The sequence below is a fragment of the Pleurodeles waltl genome, chromosome 3_2 (genome assembly GCF_031143425.1).
Source record: "Pleurodeles waltl isolate 20211129_DDA chromosome 3_2, aPleWal1.hap1.20221129, whole genome shotgun sequence".
NCBI lineage: Eukaryota > Metazoa > Chordata > Amphibia > Caudata > Salamandridae > Pleurodeles > Pleurodeles waltl.
The window spans coordinates 4289342-4306429 of record NC_090441.1 but is presented as its reverse complement, the minus strand read 5'-3'; the positions used below and the strand labels follow the sequence as shown (position 1 = coordinate 4306429).

The window sequence follows — 17088 nt, the reverse complement described above, 5'->3', positions numbered from 1 at the left end:
ACTTAATCAGGAGGCCAAAACTCTAGCTAAGGTTCTGGAAACATGGCTCAATTGGGGAATCCTGACACTGATAGACCCAGATCAACCCGGATTCATGCCCAAGAGAAGGACCAAACAGCCTGTGGTGTCTGTATGGAGTACTGGGGTTCATAGATAAGGATCAGTAAAACACACTAGTAATTTTGTTTAATTCAATGATGGAATAGGACACGCTAGACTGACCCTATATGTTTGAGGTCTTAAACAAGATGGGTTTTGGCTCCCCCTTCACACACTGGGTAAACCTCCAGAATCAACAGGCACTGGCAGCAATAAAAGTCAATGGAATATACTCACACCGTTTAAGTTGAGAAGAGACACGTGACAGGGGTGTCCGCTTCTTCACCATGCTATATGCTTTTGTCCTGGAACCCCTCATGACTTGGGTCGGCAGGACCCACTCAGTCGGGGCAAGAGAAGGGTGAAAACCAGGGAGGAGAACATCTCCGTATTTGCCAACGATGTGCTGCTTATGCAGCCAAATCAGAACAGCCTTTACAGAGAATACATCAGCTATTACAAAACTTAAGCCAATAATCCGGCTACAAAATGAACTGTGGAAAGTCCCTGATACAGCCCCCCTCAGTGAACACACCCACAACTCTTCCCTCACTGTACGCTATTACTCATGGACGAGAGCTTCCGATACTCTGGCCTCCACATAAAGAGGAAGAAGGACAAGCTCCCAGATGTAAACCTTAACAGACTCCTACTGATTCAGGAAAGACAGACACTGGCACTCCCCCAGCTATCTCTAAAAGGCACATGGTCTCACTTCAAAATAATGACATTACTCAGATTACTACACGTTATTCAGAACACTCCTTTCCACATAGCAATTTAATTCTTTCAGAAGACAGAGGCTGAACTGCAGCCCCCGGAGGACTGCACTACCAAAACTAATTAGGGAAGTCTATGGTGAGGGCATAGCCACGGCTGATATTAAAACAATATTACTAGACAGTTGAAGTAGATGGGGTCATATACAACTGACCGCATGTTCCTCCAGTGCTGCAAACACCCACAGGGGATAGACAACTGATGGGAGCTAGGGGATACCCCGCATTGTTGAACAGGACCACCTTCAAACGAAAGCTATCATTCGACACCGAAACAGTGACAACAGTTTAAAAGGAGGTGACTGCTTTCCTGGGATGGAAGGGCATCCCCACAGAACAAACCCCGCTATGGAATACTGACACTAAAAAGCAGTGGGAAGCCTAGAGGTATTTAGCAAATGGGACCGACAGGTATTTCACACCTAGGTAACCTATGGCATGGAGATGTGGTACCCTTCGAGAACCTCAGATAGGAATACCAAATGGCACACTAAGAAATGCAGATACATGCATGTAAGTCATGTATTGTGATCCTGCATATGAAAGGCAACCACCCTGGCAGAAACAGCCCCCTTAGAAGACAGACTGATGCCTGATCGCATGGTCAAGGGCACCACATCCTTATAAAGAAAATGTCTTAAAAAATCCCCAGAAGCCCTACAGAAGTAAAAACTGACTGGGAAAACAATCTAGGGGACTTTGAACTGGATGAGTGGGAGGAGGCCCGCAGAGGCCTAAGGGAATCGCCATCAGGATTGGGTTCTGGCTCATTCAACCCTGAATTCTGCACAGAACGTTCTACTCATAACCAGTCTTTTACAAAATGGGAAGGAATACTTCACAGGTGTGTGCAAGGAAACATAGGCATGTTGGCACCTTTATCCATACTGTGTGGGAATGTCCGAAACTGTAGAGCTACTGGATGGAACTAGCCAGACTGCATGATGAGACTGGCAGGCCTCCCATAGTCAAAAAAGCTAAATGGTTTGTGTAAAACATGAGGGGGTGGAATGGAAAATTGTCTTGGCTCTTATAGTGGCGAAGGGAAATAAAGTCAGACACTGGGGAGCTAAACCGTCCTCAGAGGTAGCTTACCAGGAAAAAGACATGGACAAGTGCATGCTGTCAGAAACGGTGATATTCAAGGGACAGGGCTGCCCCAAGATATAGGATTAAGTATGAAAAGCATGGTGGTCCCACAGAGGAATCCGATGGGCAGCTGGAACGTTGACACTTGTCTGATGAAGCACAAATACAATACTACCTGCACGATCAGTAAAATATTGTCTTTGTTAATAACCAATAAAAAGAACTTTAAAAAAAAATAAGATTAGGATTGTTTGTGTGTGTGTTTTTTTTTTTTAAATAAACACACCTGTTGCACATCTTCTATTTGAAAGACAGCATCCAGAGAAGAGAAGCGACATGAGACACAGGACTGGTCCGTCATGACAAAAGTTGTTTCCAAGATAGTCTATGATTCTTACCTTGACTTGAGGAGAACATTTTATGTTTCTTATGCCTCCTCTTAGGTGAAGGAATACTAGATCTGGTGCTGGACCGTTTATGAAACCTCAACCTGCTCTGCTCCTTACAAATGCCAAATACAGGTAATCCTCAACCTGTCTCAAATAGCCTTAGGATTCTTCAGCGCACAAAGATTACATGCCAGACACCATAGACACAGCACACCAATTAACCCTTTTGCTGCTAGGCCCCCCTCCCTAGTGCTGAGCCCTTTTTTGGCTATTTAGGGTACTTCGCCCGCCCCCCTCCCACCCCCCCCAACCTACTCCCCCACAGGTTTTTGTCCACATAAGCTATCCTTGCCAAATCTGCAACCTTTGATTCCCCAACATCTTGGGAAGTCTAAAATGTACCCAGGGTTTGTGGATTCACCTTGAGGGGACTGAGAAATTAGTCGAGATAGAGCTACAGAAGAAAGAGTCTTGTTTGTTCCCCTGCAAATCTCAATCCCAAGGGGAGTCAGAAAGACTGTGCCCATTTTTTTGGGAGGGTGTGGGCATTGCCATGCCCATACTGGGCAGACCCCACCCCTACACTAATACCCAAAAAATATTTCTGGTGCCTAATAGGCTTTCACTCCCCGGGGCGGGGAAGAAGGGGGTACAAAGACTGTGCCCATTCTTTTGGGGGTTGGGCGGGATTGACAGGGCAATTATGACCAGCCCCCACCCCTACACTAATAATAATAATAATAATAAAAAATACTCCTTGGCGTACTAGAAGGCTTTCTGATGCCCCCCTCCACACCCTACCCACCTATCTCCAGGGGACAGATCAGGGGCTATTGCCCCATCTCCCCCCAGGGAGTTGAAAAGACTGAATAGCATTCCCAAAAAAATAGAGGTCAAAAGCCCTTGCCCAAGGGGACGCTCCCCATCCCTGGGGACTAGTGGAGTGGATCACTGCTTGGGATTGCCCTCCTGCGGCAATCCCCAAGCAGGGACCCTTTAAGGAAGTGTGCCATTGGAAAGGGGAGATTCTCCCCTTTCCAGTGATACCTTTCCTGTCTGGATCGGTGCTCAGGGGCCCGAAATAGACACACGAGCACCAATGCAGAGAAAGTGAAATCAGCTGACCAGCTCATTTCACTTTAATTTTAGGTGAAATGACAGCACGCATTTCAAGTGCCGTGTGCGTGGATGGCCGGGAGCTGTCCGACGCACATGAGCACTGCAGGATCAGACAGCTCCCGGCCGTCCGAGGCACTGAACTGGTTAAGACATGATGCATCAGGCTTTAAGTCTTAAGACTTTGGTAGAGACAGACTTTCTATTCTGTTGAAAAATCATTTTAGCAATAATGAAAACTACTGAGAACAATCAATGGCTCTGGATCCCTGGGTGCGTAAGGTGCTAAGGAAAAGGTACATGGTTTGCTACATGCATTACTTTTGGCGAGGCCATTCATTGAAGTGGATAATGCCAGGCAGCTACATCTGGAGACAGCAACTCCATCTGAAAAAGTGACTACACATTATGCTTAACGCCTTCTGAAAAGGTTCAAGGTAAGGGTTATGAAGAAGCTAATATCCATTGGAAAACTAATTATGCTAAAGGCACTTGACAATCAAATAGAAGGTCATCCTTAAGCCATATTTTCACCAACTGCGTGCTTAGCATTGACAAGTAGCTGCAAACCAAAAGCTTTCAAATGAAAATTACAAGTACTGAAATTTGAACTGCTAGAATTAATAGGCGGTCTCGTCATGAAAACTTTGTTTCAGCCAATATTACTTAACCGGTAATGACAGATAAAAAAATCTAGGTGTGCTTATTATTGGCGTTCTGTATACGCGTACCAGGCAGCTGCGTGGTGACAAAGGATTGTTCCTAGTTCAAAATGTGGAAGAGAATTTCCCATCTCTTAATTTCACATCAAGTCCTCACAACTAAGACATTAATCTTGTTACATTTCAACCACTCCCATCAGAATAAAGAACAGTGTGTTTTTAAAAATGGGTAAATAGATAATTTTTTTCATTAAGTTGTTGTGATCAAATCTCTGGCATCTCTTTGACAGGGAATGTTCAGGAAAGGGGAGCTTATGGACATGTGGTGCATAGGGCTCACACACTGCTGGACAATCCTGGATATGTTCATGGATGAAGATCAAGGAAAAAAGCATAGGAGGCTTGGTTGTTTGTGTTAGTCATTACATGTGGAATACCTATGCGGCGGATCTAAAGCTAACTTCAGACAATCATTTAGGAACTCTTACAAACCATTTCTTGCCCGAGTAATTCTACTGAAGTTATTAGCGATGTGAGATCAGAACGCAAGATTGTTGTGCTTCAGAAGTTCATTAACATAAATCATCTCAGGCTAAATATTTCATCTGGACTTTTAGCACATTTATGTTAAAGGTCCAAGGCACAATTTGAACCTACCTGGACAAACTGCTTCAGTTGTGAACTATTAATATGATGTCCATCGAGATTCATCATGTTGTCCGAAAATTCCATAACCATCTAAAATAAATAATTTGTAGAATTCAGATGCAGTCCACTCTTCATAAAACATACAAATAAAATTATACATACTTCTCGATCCAAGTCTAAAAACTGGTCCGAAACCACTTCAGAATGGCTTCAGAACAGGAGTGTACAAAGTGAAGTCAATCATATTTTAAAACGTTCACTAAGGCCAAGGAGGGAGGGGAAAAGGGCAGAATTAACAGGACGGTGTAGAGAAAGCAAACGACAGCCAGCTAAAATATGCACTCTGTAGAGTGGCTCAATCTCAGCACTGGTTTAACATCCTGTGGCGCTGAGCAAATCACTTAGAACTGGTAAAAAGACAAACAAAAACAAGGGAAGCAGGTGAGAGTCAGAGGAGAACCCGATAGCAGCAGCCAAAGGGGGATATCCCACCGCGCAGCCTACTTAGAACAATAGTCGTCTGAGGGGAGGAGCCTGGGCGCTTTGACCTGTCTTAGCCACCAGTTTATTTTATTAATTCATCCAGATACAAGGCTGGCTAGGAGGAGTGTCCAAGACCCCATGAGCAGGTGAGGGTTGCATTGTGGGCTAAAAGGGAAGAATGTGAGGAGGGCCTCCTGCATATCATTTTATTCTATGATTTCCTTTCTATACCACGTCCCAGGAATAACTGGGGTGCGAGCCCTCCTTGCCATTAAAACCGGTACCCTACTGTGAGGTGCTTGTACATCTGGGAAGAGGTTACAAGGTATTTGATGCTTTGTAGTGGGAGCTTAAGCTGTATCTAAGAAAAAATCTGCTTAATAAGTGTTATATTCCCATTGCTCAGTAATGAGTAATGGAAGGAAGGGGTAAAACGGAGGGTATAAGCTTACACAGGAATTGGGAAGGTGAGAAGGAGCAGACGACAGACCCAGCTACAACGATACACTCTGTGACGCGTCTCAATAAAAAAGAAAAAACCATTAGCAATGCAATAGGTCTCACATTTCCTAAAGTTAGAGCTACTGGCATTGTAAATTCATGAATGGACTTTTCTTGCCACATAAATTGGTCAAACCTCCCTAATAATTTCATTTTTTCCTGCCATATAATTCTAGTGGCCGAACATTTAACTAAAGCACTTCCATTTACCTTCTTCCTCTATCTTAAAATATATACCCAATTATCATATAAACCTTAACAAAAAAGAATTTTTGGCATTAGAGTGTAATGCTCAAAACACCATAACAAAAATATCATTTGGGACGGAGTGGAGGGTGAAAGGAAAAAGGGAGTCTGGAGCAAAGATGGAGAGCACAAGTGGCGTAGTAACAGTGTCACGGACCCTGGAGTAAGAAAGGAAAATGGTTGACTGGAATTTCAGTAGGAAAATAGAGCTGGTAAATAGAGTTGAGTGAGGTCCGTAGGTCTCTGTGCCCCGGTGCCACCGCACCTGTTGCTCCACTGATAATTAAGCCTAGGGAGGGAAAGCGAATGGTTCTGAAAAAAATACAAAAGGAATACTATGTACAAAAGGAAGAAAGATGGGTTAGAAAGAAAGAGATGGGTTAGAAAGAAAGAGATGGGTTAGAAAGAAAGAGATGGGTTAGAAAGAAAGAGATGGGTTAGAAAGAAAGAGATGGGTTAGAAAGAAAGAGATGGGTTAGAAAGAAAGAGATGGGTTAGAAAGAAAGAGATGGGTTAGAAAGAAAGAGATGGGTTAGAAAGAAAGAAGGGAAAGAAGGGAAAGAAGGGAAAGAAGGGAAAGAAAGAACAAAAATTTGACAACACAACTAAGACGAAACTGAGCAAACGTGTGAGACAAAAGAAAAAAGGGAAGGAAACTAGTGATCAAACGAAAGAGGAAAAAATAATGAAAGAAATGTGAAAAGAAAAAACTGAACAGAGGAAAAAACAGAGATGGTGAGAGAAACAAGCAGTGAAAGAACCAGGGCATCTATGTACTTACAAATTTTCCACAGACACAAAATGGGAAATCCACTTTGCACTTCGGGTCCCGACAAGAAACTTATGGCTTCCACATACAGACTGGAAAAAGAGGGATTTATAGTAAAATGTGGGTTGACATATGTGAGCAGGGTCCGGTATAGGAAAGGGAGTGACCTCGCCGGCGCAGAACTGAGGTGCACTGTGTGGGGCTTTCTGGCATGGCTGAGGGCTTGGAGTGTGTTAACTGAGGTGCACTGATGGAGCTGCGCCTGAGGTTCCAGAATTGGAACAGCAGTGTGTACTTACTGTAAGAACTGAGGTGCTCTGGCAGACAGCATTTGTGGGGTTCTGGCACAGGCACAGCTGAGGGCATGGAGTGTGTGAACTGAGGTGCACTGATAGAGTTACAAGGGGGACCCCAGTATGGAGCAGAATTGGGCACTGTCTCCAAGGATTGCAGAGCCCTGGTAGACTATAAGCAATTACAAGCGATCCACCGCCCTTACTCTCAGCATCCAGGACCACAGGCACACTTGGTAAAGAAAATCCAAGCCAAGGAGGGGCAGGAGCCAGGCAGCTGAGAGAGGGTGCAGAGAGCCCATAAAAGACCAAATGTGACCAAGATAACAGTCTTATTCATAGCCTTGTTTACAGCCAAGGTCAGAATAAGCATGCTCTGCAAATGAAAAGGGAAGCTTCCCTGGACACAAGCAAGAAACAAAATTAAAACTACAGACTAGATAAACAGGATAAAGCGTAAACATACAGTAGTTGGTCCTTGCTCCCACACAGAAAGAGGGACTAAGAGTCATGACTGACCATTGGCACGCAAGAATTTTTAAATGGCACAAACAAACAAAATAGCTGGAAGTCCACAGAAGTATACAAGAGGTTGTATGCTTATGCATGACCAAAAAAAAAAGTTCCCAAAAAAGCTAGCAGTGCACGAACATAAGTGCTTGGGCCATGCTCCAGGGAATGGTCACAGGCAAGAAGAGGTAAGTGAAGACCGCACAGCTGACCACCAGGAAGCAAGCAACCAAGAGAGGGTTTGAAGCTCACAAAAAGCTAGTAATGGGCGGCCTCCAAGCCCACCAACAGTAAACAAAATGTCCTGAAGAGACAGCGAATGCTCTGTCTAGGTGAAACTTAAAAAGTAGTTCCACAACCCAAGGAGTGGAACACAACTATTTTGGCCATGCTCCAAGGGGGGAATCAAACACAAGAGGATGTGAAGCCCACAAGTATTTATTACATTAGAAGCAAGCAAGCAAACGAATGACAATCAGTGGAACAAATGGTAAACAGTGGGTGGGTTCCAAGCACACTGAGCTAACAAAATGTCTCACAAGCGTCCAGGCAAGCACCGTGTGATGCAAGACCTATAAAGCGAGCTAATGAGAGGACAGTACAGCCAGTGATAAACAGAGCTTAGAGCCTTCATATTGCTTAAGTTCAGATTAGGCCTTTTATAACCAGACAGCTTGTATAACAGTGCTAGGAGGGCTTCAAAGGGTTGAACTTGTAACCATGTCTTGATAGTTGGATTTTTTTTTTTCTTCATTTGCCTTTTAACTTGAGCACCATCTTTCAAATTTGAATGAAATCTGGCAGATGCCTAACTAGTATGTAAAGCTTATTCTTCGCATTTTAAAATTTGTTCTGATTAATCAAGGAGTGAGCAAACTTAGGAAGAGGGGCAAAAAATGTTCATTTGTTTCAGAATATCTGATAGAGACTTCTAGCTGCAGATTCTCTACTTTTGATTGTTCCAGGCGTCAGGTTGGATCTGTAAATTTTTGCTGAGCAATGTTCCTTGCACGCGCCGTTGGGTGTCTCCATTCGGCTCGCCATCAGCAGTGACGTCCTGATCAACTATATAGGTGCCACCCACTCACGCAGGCATCAGTTCTTTTCTTTCTACACCAGCAAATCTAGAGATACCCCTCTGTTGCTTTTTGACAGGCCTTTTTTCGACTGTCGAGTTTTCTCTTCATGTGTGTCGAGGATGGCGTCGAGGAAGACTGGGTTCAAACCGTGTGATGCCTGTCACACGCAATGTCCGTTACTTACCCCCCCCCCCCATCTTGTTTGCCTCTTGTGCATTCGAGCACAACCATGACTCAAAGTTGGAGCAGTAACTAAAGCTGCTTGTGGCCCAGCAGTCGGCTAACACCAGCACTCGCGACTCTGAGAAGGTCTCAGTCCCAGTCGAGAAGGTGGTCACAGGACTGAGCTTGGAGCCCCAAGTCCTCTTCTTCCCATTCGAGGTCCCTGGGAGAGGCATAAGAAGCAGCCCAAGAGGACTTAGACTACACCTTATCCGTCGGCCGACGAGAAGAGTGGAAAACATCAGCTTTTCAGGCACGGTTCTGCGGAGCTGGTGGCCAGTTTGACTCCTCATTTCCCTCCTTTTCCGGGAGTTGGATCGACACCCGCTCAAATAATGGAGTTTTACAAGGCGATGCGCCACATATTGAAGCAGCCCGACCTCTCTGGTGCACCTTCGGCCTAGTGGGGTCAGAAGAGGCTTCAACTGGATCCACGCCGGCAGCTTCCATCTCGGCTCTAGGGGAGTCTCATGGATCTGAGTCTGGATCTAGACCAGCGCCAGTCATACCCAGGTGACCTCCTCTGGCATCAGGCACAACGCCAATGCTCCTGGCACCCACAGGAGGCACCTGCCCCATTCCGATTCCAGATGACGGAACGGCGTCGCACAAGGCCGATGATGGAGCCAACAGCTGGCAGATCATTGCCCGAGACTTTTTTATTCACAGCCAGACAACGCAGAAGAGTGGAAGGGGTCATTGGTACCTCTAAAACACTAGTTGGAGAGATCTTTCAATCAATTAATCAGTGCTTGTAAAGCGCAACTACTCACTCGTTAGGGTCTCAGGGTACGGTGGGGCGGAAGTGTAGGGTTCACCTGTGGTTCTTAAAAAAAGCTATGTCTTCAGTTCCTTCATGAAGCTGAGGAGGGAGGTGGTTTGTCTGATGTGGAGAGGAAGGGTGTTCCAGGCGGTGGCTGCGAGGTAGGAAAAGGAGTGTCTTCCTGTTTCAGTTTTCCTGATGCAGGGTACTTCTGCGAGAGAGAGCTGGGCTGAGCTGTTCGTGGAGGTAGAGTCGCTGGTTCAGGTAGGCTGGTCTGGTGTTGTGGAGGGCTTTGTGTGCGTGGGTGAGGATCTTGAATGTGATTCTTTTCTCTATGGGAAACCAGTGCAGTGTGTGTAGGTGTTGCAAGATGTGGCAGTGTCGAGGTAGGTCGAGGACCAGTCTTACGGCGGCGTTCTAGATGTTTTGTAGTTTGCGGATGAGTTTCTTGTTGATTCTGGCATAGAGTGCGTTGCCATAGTCCAGTCTGCTGGTGATGAAGGCGTGTGTAACAGTCTTTCTATGTTCCCTGTGGAACTCCGCAGGTGGGGGTGTAGGGTCTGCGAGGAAGGGGGAGAGTCTCACTTGAGCTATGCCAGAAAAGAAAGACTGGATCCAGTCGAGGGCCTTTCCTCTGATGCCGCCTTCGTGGAATCTTCGTATCAGGGTGTGATGGGAGACTGTTGAATGCTGCCGAAAGGTCTAGCAGGATGAGTGCCGCCGTCTCTCCCTTATCCAGCAGGGAGCAGAAGTCAGTTGCGGCCAGGAGGGCTGTTTCGGTGCTATGGTTTTTCCTGAATCTAGATTGGAAGATGTTGAGGATGTTGTGGTCTTTTAAAAACGTGGTGAATTGGCTGTTGACTGCTTTTTCAATTACATTTGCAGGAAAGGGAATAGGGAGATGGGCCTGAAGTTTGAGGTCGGTGGAGTCTGCTGAGGGTTTCTTCAGGGGTGGGGAGTTGATCTCAGCGTGTTTCCAGTCGTCGGGGAAGGTGGCTGAGCGGCTGATGGTGAGGCAGAGCTTAGGGGCAATGGTGTCTGCAGCTAAGTTGAAAATGGGGCAGGGGGCATGGGTCCGTGGGGCCGCCCAGACTGTATAGAGCTCATTGTTCTTTGAGTATCTTCGGTGGTGAAGGGGGGTCCCGGTAGCGATTGTTGGTGTCAGGTTTTGGTAGAGAGGGTTCTGCGCATATGTTGTCCTTGCTGGAACCGTTCTAGATGGTCTTGATATTTTTGGTGGAAGTAGGTGAGTGCCACAGAGGTCCTGTGAGGGTGGGATGTCCGTTGTTTCACTGTTGGGTTGGGGGAACTCCTTGATGATGCTTAAGAGTACCTTGCTGTTGTGTGTGTGTGTGCGCATGTGTGTGTGTGTGTGTGAGGAGATTCTTTCTTGTATAGCTTTCTTTCTGGAGTTTCTTATGATTAGGTGGTGTGCGGTAGTGGCGGCTCTGAAGTTGCCATGGGTTTCTGTGGATTTGGTGTTTCTCCAGATTTTTTCGAGGCGGTGACAAGTGCGGCTAGATTCTCGGAGTTCTGGGGTGAACCAGCTGGCTTGTTTTTTTTGAGGGGGGCTATGGTGTTGGCGCAGTAGACAATCCATTTGTGGAAGGTGCGTGCTGCGAGGTCGGTCGTCGTGTGCAATGGTGGTGGTGGCGGCGGTGAGCCGATAGTCAGTGATTCTGGTCCAGTTTGTATGTGATGGTTGGTGGTGGGGTCCGATGATAGTGGGTGTGTTGAAGGTGAAATGGATGCATCAGTGGTCTGTCCATGGGAGTTCTGAGGTGTGACTGAAGATAGCGAGGTTCCTGTGTTGAAGATGGGATCGAGGGTGTGTCCTGCTGATCTGTCAGAGCCCTATGTTGTGGAGGTTGTCTAGGAGGGATGCGGTGTTGGAGTCTTGTAGGTTGTCTATGTGGAAGTTGAGGTCTCCCAGCAGGGTGTAGTTGGTGGCTGTGATGGCTTGTGCAGAGATGGAGTCCGTGATGGAGACTGCGAAGGGAGCATGTGGTCCGGGAGGGCTGCAGATGGTGGTTCCCCTGATAGTGGATGCCGGGCTAGTATGTAGTTTGAAGTGGAGGTGTTACACCAGGCTTGTGGATCTTCGGAGTGTGTGTTCAGGCGTAGGCTGGACCTGTGGACGAGGTGGTGTTGGTCCAGGTCTCAGTGAGGAACGCAACATCCTGGGTGGTGCTGTCAAGGAGGTCCCAGATTTCGCTAGCTTGTTTATGGAGGGAGTGGATGTTAAAGAGAATACACTTCAGAGATTTCAGGGGTCAGTGTGTTGTTGCAGGTGGGTTGTGCTTGGTCCAGGGTCTTGGTGGTGTAAGTTCGGCGGCAGCTAAAAGGTCCGTGGGTGTTAGCTGGTGGCGTTTGCTTGCAGTTGTTGCGTCCTGGGTTGAGTGCGATGAGTGATGCTGATGTGTAGAGGCGGCGGGTGACAGGACCAGGGGTCCTGGCACTAGTCGTGGTCAGGTCGCAGAGCGTGCCTTAGGCACAGCCGCACAGAGGCCACCATTAAGTAGGGAAGGGGGAAGGAGAGGACAGCTGGGAAGAGGGAGACGGATTGAAAAAGGGGGGCAAGCCGAAGCAGTGTCAAGAGAGATGAGGGGGCGGGCCATGGGGCAGAAGCAGCGGGGAGAGTGTGAAAGAGAAGAGAGAGAGAAGCAAGTGATGAGAAACGAGGAAAAGATAGAGAAAAGCAGAAAGCAAAAATCACAAAAACAGTACACAAAATGAAAAATGAGGAAGAAAGAGAAAAAAGGTCAGAGTTCCAGTCAGAAGGGCTTCACTTGCAGGTGGGGCTACGCGGTGGCAGAGCAGTTCACGGACTAGGTCAGTGGACTGGTATGAGGAGCTAGAAGGCCAGTGGTCTTTGACACCTCTCCAGAAACTGGCTTGCTCTCTCCCCCTCCCACTGTGGCAACGGAGGAGGCAGATTCCTATGTAATGGTGGTGCAGAGGGCAGCGGAGGTCCTAGACCTCAAATTGCCCTCAGTGGCTGTCAAAACAAACATCTTGACAGAAGGGCTTCAGCCTGGGACTTCTACATCTGAATCCCTACTGCCCATTAACGAAGCACTTACAGATGTCCAGCTGGTAACTTGGGTCACAGCCCAGCACAGAGGCTCCTGTAAATAGGATGATTGCCCGCAGCCATTGTCATGCTCTGGGCAACCCTAGCTTTCTCAGCCAACACCCCAACCCTAATAGTTTGGCAGTCCAAACTTCCACATCCCAGAGTGTATTCCCTTGCGCTCCACAGGACAGGGAATCCAAAAGGCTGGACCACTTTGGGATAAAGTTTTTTTCTTCCACCAGCTTGGCATCTAGGTCAGTGAACACCTTGTGCTAATTGGGCCGCTTCTCCCATACCGTTTGGGACAAGTTGCGCAAGTGCTGCCTCAGGTCCTGGAGGAAGCCTGGGCCATACTCTCCCAAGCAGTGAAAGACGGGAGGGATGCAGCTAGGTTCACCATTCAGTATGGCTTAGATATGACTGACTCGCTAGGCAGAGAAGTTGCGTTGACAGTGGCCTTAAGGCACTGCACCTGGCTGAGGACATCTGGTTTTCTGAGGATGTTCATGCAAACTTGATAAACATGCCCTTCAAAGGCACTCGCTTGTTTGGGGAGAAGGCAGACTCTGCACTGGACAGCTTTAAGGAATCTCAAACTACGGCCAAGACCTTGGGCCGCTCTGCAAACCCTCGCCCACCATCTGCCTTTTGTCCCTTTCGTGGCTACTGAGGGGTGTGGTTGCGCACCAGCCCTATGCCTACCACGTCCCATGCAATCAAGCCAGGGTATGGGTGGACGTGAGTGTGGTTCCTTTAGACCTAGAGGGTCTGCTGACCAGATGTCTCCCACCTCCAGACTACGGCTAACATCCTGCATTCGCTGTAGTTCATTATAAACATACCAAAGTCACACCTGACTCCAGTGCAGTTTTGGGCTTATCCTCCAGAGCACCGAGTACAGGATATTCAGGCTATGATACCAATGTTTCAGCCTCTGTCCTGGATGTCAGTCAGAATTACTCTCAGGCTGCTGTGCCTCATGGAGTATTGCATCCCTGCTGGTAAACCATGCCAGATGGCATATGCAGGGTCTGCAGTGGGACCTGCAGTTCCAGTGGGTGCAGTATCAGGAAAAGCTCTGACAAAGTCCAGATCTCAGAGGGAAATGCAAAAGACCTGCAGTGGTGGTTAACAAACTGCGACTAGGTCAGTGGCAGACTACTTTCCTTTCCACAACCAGATCTCATAGTAATGACAGATGTGTCACTCTTGGGATGGGGCGGCCATCTGAGAGAGGTGGATATCAAAGGACTCTGGTCTCTGGTGTAATCCAGACTCCACATCAACATATTGGAGCTCAGGGAGATCCGAACAGCGTTGAAGGCATTTCTTCCGTCGGTCAAGGGGAAGTTGGTGCAGGTGTTCACAGACAACACCACCACCATGTGGTACTGTAACAAGCAGAGAATGGGGTGGAGTCATAGACCCTGTAAAGAAATGGCTCCCTGTTGCAGTTACCCCCCACTTTTTGCCCGATACTGATGCTGACTTGACTGAGAAGTGTGCTGGGACTCTGCTAACCAGGCCCCAGCACCAGTGTTCTTTCACCTAAAATGTACCATTGTCTCCACAATTGGCACAACCCTGGCACCCAGGTAAGTCCCTTGTAACTGGTACCCCTGGTACCAAGGGCCCTGATGCCAGGGAAGGTCTCTAAGGGCTGCAGCATGTCTTATGCCACCCTAGGGACCCCTTACTCAGCACAGACACACTGCTTGCCAGCTTGTGTGTGCTGGTGGGGAGAAAATGACTAAGTCGACATGGCATTCCCCTCAGGGTGCCATGCCAGCCTCACACTGCCTGTGGCATAGGTATGTCACCCATCTTGCAGGCCTTACAGCCCTAAGGCAGGGTGCACTATACCACAGGTGAGGGCATAGGTGCATGAGCACTATGCCCCTACAGTGTCTAAGCAAAACCTTAGACATTGTAAGTGCAGGGTAGCCATAAGAGAATATGGTCTGGGAGTCTGTCAAAAACGAACTCCACAGCTCCATAATGGCTACACTGAATACTGGGAAGTTTGGTACTAAATTTCTCAGAATAATAAACCCACACTGATGCCAGTGTTGGATTTATTAAAACATGCACACAGAGGGCATCTCTGCCCCCTGTATTTTACCCAATTGTTCAGTGCAGGACTGACTGTTCTGTGCCAGCCTGCTGCTGAGAGACGAGTTTCTGACCCCATGCGGTGAGAGCCTTTGTGCTCTCCGAGGACAGAAACAAAGCCTGCTCTGGGTGGAGGTGCTTCACACCTCTCCCCTGCAGGAACTGTAACACCTAGCAGTGAGCTTCAAAGGCTCAAGCTTCGTGTTACAATGCCCCAGGGAACTCCAGCTAGGGGAGATGCCCGCCCCCTGGACACAGCCCCCACTTTTGGCGGCAAGTCCAGGAGAGATAATGAGAAAAACAAGGAGGAGTCACTGGCCAGTCAGGACAGCCCCTAAGGTGTCCTGAGCTGAGGTGACTCTGACTTTTAGAAATCCTCCATCTTGTAGAAGGAGGATTCCCCCAATAGGGATAGGAATGTGACCCCCTCCCCTTGGGAGGAGGCACAAAGAGGGTGTACCCACCCTCAGGGCTAGTAGCCATTGGCTACTAACCCCCAAGACCTAAACACGCCCTTAAATTTAGTATTTAAGGGCTCCCCTGAACCTAAGAATTTAGATTCCTGCAACTACAAGAAGAAGAGGACTGCTGAGCTGAAAGACCCCTGCAGAAGAAGAAAAGAAGACACCAACTGCTTTGGCCCCAGACCTACCGGCCTGTCTCCTGCCTTCTGAAGAAACCTGCTCCAGCGACGCTTTCCCCAGGACCAGCAACCTCTGAATCCTCAAAGGACTGCCCTGCTTCAAGAAAGACAAGAAACTCCCGAGGACAGCGGCACTGCTCCAAAAAGACTGCAACTTTGTTACAGAAGAGCAGATTTAAAGACCCCTGCAAATCCCCGCAAGAAGCGTGAGACTTGCAACACTGCACCCAGCGACCCCGACTCGACTGCTGGAGAACCAACACCTCAGGGAGGACCCTCCGGCGACTCCGAGACCGTGAGTAACCAAAGTTGTCCCCCCCTGAGCCCGCACAGCGACGCCTGCAGAGGGAATCCCGAGGCTCCCCCTGACAGCGACTGCCTGACTCTAAAATCCCGACGGCTGGAAAAGACCCTGCACCCGCAGCCCCCAGCACCTGAAGGAACGGAACTTCAGTGCAGGAGTGACCCCCAGGAGGCCCTCTCCCTTGCCCAGGTGGTGGCTACTCCGAGGAGCCCCCCCCCTTGCCTGCCTGCACCGCTGAAGAGACCCCTTGGTCTCCCATTGGAAACCCAACGCTTGTTTGCACACTGCACCTGGCCGCCCCCGCGCTGCTGAGGATGTACTTTTTGTGTGGACTTGTGTCACCCCCCCCCCCCCCGGTGCCCTACAAAACCCCCCTGGTCTGCCCTCCGAAGATGCGGGTACTTACCTGCTGGCAGACTGGAACCGGGGCACCCCCTTCTCTCCATTGAAGCCTATGTGTTTTGGGCACCTCTTTGACCTCTGCACCTGACCGACCCTGAGCTGCTGGTGTGGTAACTTTGGGGTTGCTCTGAACCCCCAGCGGTGGGCTACCTAGGACCCAAAACTGAACCCTGTAGGTGGGTTACTTACCTGCAAAAACTAACAATACTTTACCTCCCCCAAGAACTGTGAAAATTGCACTAAGTGTCCACTTTTAAAATAGCTATTTGTGTTTTATGTGAAAAATATATGCTACTGTAATTATTCAAAGTTCCTAAAGTACGTACCTGCAATACCTTTCAAATGAGATATTACATGTAGAATTTGAACCTGTGGTTCTTAAAATAAACTAAGAAAATATATTTTTCTATACAAAAACCTATTGGCTGGATTTGTCTCCGAGTGTGTGTTCCTCATTTATTGCCTGTGTGTATGTACAACAAATGCTTAACACTACTCCTTTGATAAGCCTACTGCTCGACCACACTACCACAAAATAGAGCATTAGTATTCTCTTTTTGCCACTATCTTACCTCTAAGGGGAACCCTTGGACTCTGTGCATGCTATTCCTTACTTTGAAATAGCACATACAGAGCCAACTTCCTACAGACCCATTCTCAGAAGGCCCTGCGTCTCTGGATATAGCTGAAACAGCAGGGCATAACTCTGGTGGTTCAATAACTGCCAGGTTTTCTAAACAGCAGGGCGGAAGATACTTAGCTGTCGATGCCTAGCGGATAACAAGTGGCGTCGCCATCCATAGGTGGTACAGGGTCTCTTTCAGCAGTGGGGGCGGCGGGGGGGCTAGGTTACATCTATTTGTCTCCAAAGAGAATATCCAATATCAGCAGTATTGCGCGTTG

At 48.0% G+C, this 17088-nt stretch overlaps 1 protein-coding gene across 4 annotated transcripts in view; it reads right to left on the bottom strand.

Annotated features, from left to right (window-relative positions):
• Nucleotides 1–17088, bottom strand: part of GGNBP2 (gametogenetin binding protein 2) — a 389041-nt gene that overhangs the window by 339239 nt on the left and 32714 nt on the right. For all 4 annotated transcript variants that reach the window (XM_069226555.1, XM_069226553.1, XM_069226554.1 and 1 more), the window contains exon 2: nt 4792–4872. In XM_069226555.1, the coding sequence (XP_069082656.1) occupies nt 4792–4872 (81 nt within the window). The remainder of the gene's footprint in view (nt 1–4791; nt 4873–17088) is intronic.